Raw genomic sequence first — 9,601 nt, 5'->3', positions numbered from 1 at the left:
CGCTGTAAGTGAGCTACGCCTACGTTATTTTTAATATAGTTTTTATTTAATTATATTAACGTTATTAAGAACATATAATAAATACTTGGGCTATTATTACGGGTTATATAAGTATTTTTTTTAACGCTTATATAATAGTAATAATAGCTAGACTATTAATTAGTCTCGACGAATAATAGACTAAAATCTATTGGTGATAATACTAGGTTTCGTCGAAGGAAATTATTTTAAAGTAAACGAAGCGCTGTCCGAGTACCGAGTCACCACCTTCTCATGTGAGTGCATAGTCCCTTTCATGAACATGATTTTAATACAAGTATTGATTGAAGTATTAATTATATGTTTATGTGCGAGTTAATTGATGTTGCTTGAAATTCGTGTTAAAGAACATACCTGATTATATTTGATAATTTAGGATAAAGAGTAGACCTAAATTAAATATGAGGAATATTGGGTAGTATATTCTTACGAGTACAAGTGAGTTAAACTCAGAGAATAGAAGTTAGTATATGTCACTTATCCGGGAGTATGGATTAGACATAGTCATTGTCCCTAGTCCGAGAATATGGATTAGGCATAATCATTCGTCGTTAATCCGAGAGTATGGATTAGCTATTGTCCCTAGTCCGAGAGTATGGATTAGGCATAATCATTCGTCTTTAATCCGAGAGTATGGATTAATCATTCGTCCCTAGTCCGAGAGTATGGATTTGGTAAATTCGTACATTTCTGATCCGAGAGTATGGAGTAGGTAAAATGACTAATCTTAGGTCCGAGAGTATGGATAGCCTCGTTGCGAGGATCGACGGGGTGGGATAAAAATTGTTTATATATATGTATGGTGAAATTGTATATTTTGTGAATTTTAAACTATATATATGGTATAACATTGTGGGATTGAAATCCCTATGTGCTCACCAGGTTTCCCAACCTGACCCACTCAGTTTATTTATATCACAGGTGTTGATATGAAATGACATTACACTGAGAGATTTAAAGAGATGTAGACCACTAGTGTGAATAATTGTAAGTTCTGTTTATGCTTATGTTCCTGTATTAACGATGACATCCCAAACGTTTTAAAATGAAATAAATATGTTTCTTCGAAAATGTTTTAATAACGTATTTACCATGTTTTTCTGGGAACAAATTCCGCAACCTTTTTATAAAATGAAGTACTCTGATTTTTATAAAGCATAAACAAAATCGGTCTTTTCTGGCCGTGATTTTGGGGATGTCACAGTTGGTATCAGAGCATTAGTTTAAGCGAACTAGGAATATGAATTTATTTCTAGACTTAAACTTAGAATGCTAAGCGATGATTGTGAGGTGTGAGCACTAGCTTATTTTAGGAATTATGCCTAAAATGCTTTTATGTGCTAAATACTTGTGCCTGATATGCTGTTACTTGTTCGGATCTATGGTCTGTTGCCGACCGGATCTGGAAACCTTATGTGTTTAGGATTCTAAACGTACGACTACGATATTAGAACTAGCATATAAACGTTTCGGAGTGATAAGGATGATTTAACCGTCAATCCTAAGTAAAGATCTAGATTCACCTTATTTGGTGTATAGATCAAGATGGCAAGAACCCGTAGCGGAAACGTGAATGCAAATGGGAACAGAAACCAACCCCCAGTGATTGAGCAAATACCGGTGATGGAAGCCGCTGCTGAGCCAGTCACAATGGACGGAGTGCAAGCGATGTTGGATCGTCAAATGGAGGAACTAGACGTTTGCTCCAGCAAAATCGTGAGGAAGCCACTATTCAGATCGAACAGCCCGAGTTGAACGAAGGGCAGACTGAGGAAGGAAACTACAGTGGGACTGTTAGTCAAGTCAACCCACCAATAGTTCGACAAAACAACCAAGATGACGAGGTCGAGAGGAATGGATGCAAGTACAAGGATTTTCTGACTTGCAAGCCATCGACTTTCACTGGAAAGGAGGATTCGATCGGGGTCATGGATTGGATCTCGGAGATGGAGTTAGCCTTCATGACATGCGGTTGTAGAGGGAAGCTACAGACCACATTTGCAGTGCGTCAGTTTCGAGGAGGCGTTGTACGTTGGTGGAATACCTTGGGGAAGACTCTGAGCCCTAATGAGCCTCTGCAACTGACATGGGCAGAATTTCTGGTGCAATTCAAACGAAAGTACTGCTCAGCTCAAAACCTGCTTGAGCTAGAGAACCAGTTTCTAACCCTGAAGAAGGGAAGCATGTCAATCGATGAATACACCAACAACTTCACAGAGAAGATGGAGTTCGCCTTGCGTCTTGTTCCGGATGAGCTGACGAAAATCGACAAGTACGCAAAAGGACTTCCATGGGAGTACGCGGTGCCAGTGCGTCAAGCACCTACTCTAGAGGCAGCTATCTGGGCTGCCAAGTCTGTCGAAGATATGATCAAGTCCAGTCTCAATGCTAACGTGGGTAAATTTTCTAAAGAGCAATGCTTTAATAATGTAGAACCTTGAAAGCACAGTGTTGTAATAAGAAAAAAAACAAAAATAGAATGCTATAATAAGGAACAATTAGAAACTATTTTTCTTTTTCTTGCCCATTCAAATATCAGTAAAGTAATCTATCATATCATAAATCATAAATGAAACAATAAAAGAAGACTTGCTTGTTGTGCTTTCGGTTAAAGAAGATTTATTGTCAGATAGGCAGCGCTTGCTTCTGCCCATTCCGGAGACTTTTGTCGTAATGGAAGTATCTCTGTGTATTAAGATGTTTTGAGAGTTCAAGTTCATGTGAAAAATTCCAAGTTCATGTAAATGGGCAGTTCCTTTAACTATATCCCTGTAATTCATATATACCAAAGAATATTATGAGTTTCAATAAATAATGTTATTAAAAGAAAACATATGCATAGGAACTGGAGATAGAAATAAGGTGATACAAAGGAACAAAACATAACATAACAAGATGGGACAAAGACTTACGACTAAATTTTTAGATTTTAGTCTCACCCAAAAAGATGGAACAAAACTGTTTTAGTGAATTTAGACAAAAATAAACAAATAAATGAAGGATATACATTGGCCTTCCAATTTTCTCATGTTTGTACGTCGTGATTTTCTAAAATATCATTTAATCATCATTCATCCACACAACACTTAAAAATAAAAAATAAAAATAAAAAGGAACATGATGTAACCTTAAAATTTCCAACAAGTGCTCTGAAGGATATACATTGACCTTCCATAGTTCCAAATCCCTGAAACCGTCCAGTTTCAGCTTGAATCCATCCGATTCATCACATGACGATATCAACTCACGTAAATTGCATTGACACCTCTCAAGAGCAGTATAAACAAAACGTCCATCATCCTCCTTACCATAAAACCGAACAATATTAGGATGATCAATTTCCTTCAAAATTTGAATCTCGTTGTTTGCAACATCACGATGCATAATACGAGTCCTTTTCACAGCAGCCTCTCTACCAGCATAAGTTCCCTCGAATACAAGAGTTCCATCCCTCCCCTGCCCAATTTCTTTTTTAGAAAGTGATATGTTCCCAATTGGACGATGTATACCAGGGTAGCTTTTTGATAAACATAGAAGACAATTGTTACCAAGATCTTTCCGATCAATACCCATGGGCTTACATAATCCAACAAAATCATGACACACATGCATCTGTCCATTCACCCATATGATCTGGTTTGTAACCCTAACCTGGTTTTCACCCTTCACCTTCTCAAACACTGCTAGAGTTGATTGGGTAACACAGTCTGTACTTTCATCTTTTGGGTCCGAAGAACTTCCATGTTTTGAGTTGCATGAAGTTGCATGTGTCTTTATTGCTAAATGATAAACCTCTGTTAAACCTCTCTTATGTAAGGGAAGGTCAAATAGATCTCCTGTATGTATAAATTTCTTGCACAATCCTTTTTTGACTTCTACTGTAATGGTTTGAAGCAGCTTTTTAGCTAAGTCTTCTCCCCCTATTTCAAAGAAATAAAGAGTGATGCTGCCAGGAGAACAATATAAAACCGATTATCATAAGTTCATACGGCATAAAACACAGTATATATCTACAAGATACATGACTAGAAATTTTTTGATGAAATGTTCAAACATAAAATGTTCGCAACGGCTATGTTTATATACGTAAGAGTAAAAACTTTACCTGCCATCAACATGGGCATCATAAGTGAACTCAATACGGTATTTTTCCATGTCATTTTGATCGGGCTTGATCTTCAAGCTATATCTCATGATATCAACAGTGTACTCTAAAACCCCAACCCTTTTATGCCCACATGGATACGTATTATCGACCAACGTCTGCGCTACAGATCTATTAGCATCGATCTCTAGCACCGCTGGGACCGGCGGTGTGTCTGCTCTACTCTCCGTTGTGTCCCCCGGGCAATTTGACTTCTTATTTTGATTGTTGGTCATTTTCTTTTGATGGTTGTTTTTACTCTTGCCTGTTATCAGACCAAGATTAAGACCTTGATCAAGAAGAAATTTAGGATCTGAGACAAAAATAGAAGACAGAGTAAACTAGAAGGGTCAAAAACAAGAAGGAATTTTAATGATTTGCTTTTTTGTTGGATGGAAATAATTATATAGGAAAAAAGGAAAACTAACAAAAGGCCAGCAATAGTACAGGAAGAGGAGAAAAAGATAATTTACATATGCACCATTCTAGCAAAGTAGGGTAAACACGAGCTACACCTGCTAAGTTAAATCTTTTATACCGCCTGAGCAACCTTCTTTAAATACTGTTTGAAACAGAGCCCTACCCTACAAGGCGGAACACAACCAGTCGACCATCACAACACAATTAAGGGTGCCGAAACCAAAACTTCAATACAGTACAATATATCAAAAAATCCAGACAAGACTATTAATATATAATATTTTTACATCGTTCATCAAAGTAGATCTAGACAATTTTTATGTTTTCTAGTTCATGTACAATAGCCTCCAAACTAACTGTTGCAGCATAAAACCATTGACTTTCTTTTACATTTATAACCTATTATAATTTTTTAAAAGAAAATGTCAATACATGTTATTAGTTTTAATTATGAGGCTATACATAACTTATATAATATGAGAAGCTTTAGTTTTTGCCTATGGAGCCAAAATCTATAGTAATTTATGGAAAAAGTTGGGGGGCATGGTCCTCTAAGCCCCAATAACTGGTCTCTAGTTCAAAGAGTCCATAACATTCTTCAGTAATCAAACCAAGGAAACAATCTACAACGAGTAGCAAAACAAACATAATTCCCACATACTTTGGTCAAGGAGCAAATGATTTAAAACGAAAAAACAACAAAACCGAGTCAAAAATTCACATAAACAGGGGAAAATTTTAACAAAAAACGTACCTGGCTGTCCTCTATTCGACTCTGCTTGCTGCTACCGCTGCTTCTTAGAGAAGTGTACTTGAAGTTGTGAACAGGTTATTCGAAAGCGTATGCTTGTTGCTGCCGCTGCTTTGTAAAGAAGTATATGTTAACAAGACTATTGTTAAAAAAACGAACTCTTTTTATTGAAAAATGGAATACAGATACAACCAAAGCTCGTTACAGATTATACCCACACTCATATGACCTAAGAAACTAACATAGCAATTACAAAGTACGTGAACAAGAACAAACCCTACAAGGAAACCTAACACATACGAGAGAGTATGAGGTCTAAGAACAGCTTGTGTGTCTGTGTGTAGAGAATGAGCGAATGACGAATTCTGTCTCTATGTCTCGTATTTAAGCTCCGGGTCATAAACCGGTTGGTAAAACCGGTGGAATCCAACACAGGTGGGGTCAGCGTGTTTTTCAAATTCAAGAGAAACGAGTCGCAGTCCTTCGTCTACACTTTACTCTGTCTAATCTGAAATTCTTTCATTCTTCATACTTTCACAGCTTTTACATATTATACCCTTAATGTAAGTTAATATTCCATTAAGCTCAATGCTAATCTTCTTATTAAGTCATTGTTCTCAATACCCCTCTTAAGATCAACATTAACACCCCGCTCCCGAGTTCAACTTAAAGAGAGAAAAGAAAGGAAATGAGAGGAAATGAGAGGAAAGCAAGAGAGAATGGTGCTCCCGAGTTTCATTAAAGGAAGTAAGTGGAAGGAAATGGAAGGAAAACTTTCCCTCCTACCTTTCCTCCCGATTTGGGAGGATTTGAAAAAAAAGAACAAAATGTTTAACTTTCCTTCCATTTCTCTCCAACTCAGGAGCACAAATGACAATTTCTTTTTCCTTTCTTTTCTCTTTTTTTCTCTCGTTACTTTCTTTTCTCTTCTCTTCTTTTCTTTGCTACAACTCGGGAGCGGGATGTAAGAAAAGAACGATGCGTTTAAAGTATCAGTTGTTTTTCTGTATCAATTTTAATTATTTTAAAAAAGCCTTTTTTGATACCTTTTTACATACAAATTGTACTTCAACTTCAAAATGTTTTGTTTTTTTATGGAAAAAAGTAATTTAAAGCAAGCTTTATAGCCGATTCATTGTCACAATAAACATTTACTAGTATTAAACATTTCACTCCAAAGTCAAAAAACAACTTTTAAAATACACACAATCCCATAGGTTACAGAAATAACAAAATTATAGTTTAACTCGGTGGAATACATATACACGCCCCATGAGGGGGTGCAGTTGCATAAGGCTTGAAAAAAATAGGGCTCAAGTTTTAATTATCCAATTATCCAGTTAGGTAATTAATATATACGATTTTATTAAAACCAGAACATAAAAGATACGTGGAACAACCGGTTAAAGCGTCACTTGGGTCGGGTGTATACCTAGGTTTGAATCCCGCGTATATCAAAAAAAATTACACTTGCATTGCTTCATATGATGTTGCTCCTTTGTTTTGCTTTGATACAGGAAGTTACATATTTACCTCCCTCGCTTTATAAATTTGCAATTGTCCTTTTTTATTATTTTAATTTACTTTTTAGTTTTTGTCGTGACAATTCACACCTATTGATTTACTTATATATAAAAAAACATGCTATTCTTCCCCACATGACCTTTAGAATCAACAAACGGACCCTATATTTATAACTTATAAGCGGATTCATGTTTCTTGCTCTTCAAAAATATCATTGCATCTCTAAAATAAACACAATAACCACCCATTCTATACGACATATAGATTGATTAGATTCTACAAGCATTTCTCATTATGGAAACATTTCCGTATTCTCATATGACCATCAATTATGAACAAGAATCCTCTCAATCGAAAACCTGTCACTATGGTCCATCATATCAATATCATACTTTCAACTGTCCACAAGCAACCAATCTTCGGTAAACCTTAGAATGTTCTTGACAGTTGTTTAACAACTTTAATCACATTAAATTTTAATCCTTTTCACACAATGCTAAAGGCATTTGAAAAATTAGAATAAGAGAGTATTATAGCATATACAATCGATCCTATATTCAAAGCATATGGGACTCGACTCATTATGTCTTACATAAGGATTTGATATATGTTCGATTCCTTGATATAATATTTCCATAAATAGAATCCCCGATGTTAAAAGATTTCAACGTGCTATTCGTATATGTCTTTGACTTGGTTCCATTAAACCATATGACCTAAACCTTTAGATTCCAAATGAAGTATGAGTGCCCTCTCCCAGAAGTCCACTATAGCGAAACACTTTCCGAACTTTACAATATGCAAAAAACATAAACATTGTTTTCTATGAACAATATTGTCAACATGCAATACTAGCATAACAGTTACGCTCCCATTAACATGTACCTAGAAATCAACTGGACTTCTAGAAATCAATACCCTTTTCCTTCCCTACAGAAGTACATATTTATGTTACACGATACTTCAGTAAGTCTCCAATTAGACTTTTTAATATTATACACCTTATTTAGATAGTGTGTGTGTGTGTGTTTAAACCCTTCAAGATTGATAGATATATCTTTCGAAAGTTCAAACCGTTCTTTGCCATTCCTCACCATTCGAAATATAAATAGGGATGTCGTAATCATATTGTGAATTCGAAATACGAGGGTAACCCAAAAAGGAATTTGCTTTAAATTATAAGTATATACCAATTTAGTTATAAGCTTAAACACCTTAATCTAACAAGTGGATGAGGAGAGTTGAAGAAGAAGGGGCTAAAGAAGCTTGTAACCTGGCTTAGGTTTTATGAAAAATTATTTTATTTCAAAATTTTAATATATAAATCATAAATTAATTATAAAAGAGATATATACACCATAAAATTAATTAACAATAAATTGACAAGTGCACAGTAGTCTTTAAGAATATTTTAATATATATCTTAAAACTTAAGAACAAGTTATATACAAGTAAAGACTAGCTTTTTGAAGTAGTTTATCCTTGCTTGGATGGATACTTCTAGAGAATCCCTCCTTTGAGTCTTTGTCGTCTTCATCATCATCCTAATTGTCAAAAGGAAGTCAAATCTTCAAAGGTTGTAAACTTATCTTTTCCTTTTATATAGGCGTTTTAATCTTTCTATGCTTTGCAAAATGATCCTTAGTGGGTAAAATGATTTTAGTTTATTCAACTGTGAAAATGCTTCCGTTTCTCATTACATTGAATTTGTCACTAAAGTAAGACTATTTTTAATAAAAACCCAACAACCCCGACAACCAATGTAACAACCCAAAAATACCACCCAAAAATTTTTGTTTTAATATTACTAAAAATCACAACATCAAATGTCATATATAATAAAACCATGGAACGAGTAACTCAAAAGTCATAGTAACTGTATCAAAACAAAAACTGTATCAATCATATCAAAATATCATAATAATTGTCAAATATATCAGAGTATAAACACCCCACGCTGAACAAATAGTGTGTGCACTGCAATCTTCCCGAGCTCCTCTTTTGAAAACTGAGTACCTGAAACTGTAAGCACGAAGCTTAGTGAGCTCCACCAAACTACCACATACCATACAATAACATATAAACACATATTGGGCCTTGCCCACTGCATCTGACCGAAGTTCGAAAACTGCATCGGACCGAAGTCTGGAAGTAACTGGGACCCCGTCCCTTGCATCGGACCGAAGTCCGGAACTAACTGCATCGGAGGGAACTCCGGAACTGACTGCATCGGACCAAAGTCCAGAACTGACTGGGACCCCGTCCCCTGCATCGGACCGAAGTCCGGAAACTGACTGAACATAGCATAAACATATCAACTAGCATGAACACATATACTGCATATTGCATCGGACCAAAGTCCGGAACACATAACACAAAACATGCTTGAATCACAAAGACATTAAGCACTCTAACAACTGCATCGGACCGAGGTCCCGAACTAACTGAACATAGCATAACATAATAATAGCATATAATATGAACACACATACTGCATACTGCATCGGACCATAGTCCGGAACACATAACTCATACCATGTATGTATCACAAAGACACCAAGCATACTGAACTACTGCATTGGACTGTAGTCCGGAACTACTGCTAACTAAACGGGCCGGCATTGTGGCTGTAGACCCATTCCTACTAGAAGGAAAACTCACCTCACACTGTTGAAGTCCCGTAGACACAATCCCACATTGCTAAAGTCCCGCAGACTCAACCT

The 9,601-nt window shown here is 36.0% G+C and overlaps 1 protein-coding gene across 6 annotated transcripts; it reads right to left on the bottom strand.

The window, feature by feature from the left end:
* Positions 1-2,524: 2,524 nt before the first annotated feature.
* LOC111887633 (uncharacterized) lies at positions 2,525-5,837 on the bottom strand. 6 transcript variants are annotated; one of them, XM_023883804.3, is made up of 5 exons: positions 5,655-5,837; positions 5,358-5,462; positions 4,145-4,496; positions 3,167-3,985; positions 2,525-2,808 (listed from the first exon to the last, which is right to left on the bottom strand). In XM_023883804.3, the coding sequence occupies exons 3-5, from the start codon at positions 4,417-4,419 to the stop codon at positions 2,568-2,570; spliced, it is 1,335 nt and encodes a 444-aa protein (XP_023739572.1). In that variant the 5' UTR covers positions 4,420-4,496; positions 5,358-5,462; positions 5,655-5,837; the 3' UTR covers positions 2,525-2,567. The 6 variants fall into 6 exon arrangements, with proteins under 6 accessions (XP_023739572.1, XP_042754895.1, XP_042754894.1 ...); XM_042898961.2 differs by having other exon boundaries at positions 4,145-4,472; XM_042898960.2 differs by having other exon boundaries at positions 4,145-4,448.
* Between the last annotated feature and the right edge of the window lie 3,764 nt (positions 5,838-9,601).

Source organism: Lactuca sativa, chromosome 2, assembly GCF_002870075.4.
Source record: "Lactuca sativa cultivar Salinas chromosome 2, Lsat_Salinas_v11, whole genome shotgun sequence".
Classification (NCBI taxonomy): Eukaryota; Viridiplantae; Streptophyta; class Magnoliopsida; order Asterales; family Asteraceae; genus Lactuca; species Lactuca sativa.
The sequence above is the reverse complement of the archived record's forward strand: the minus strand, read 5'-3'. Positions and strand labels throughout refer to the sequence as shown.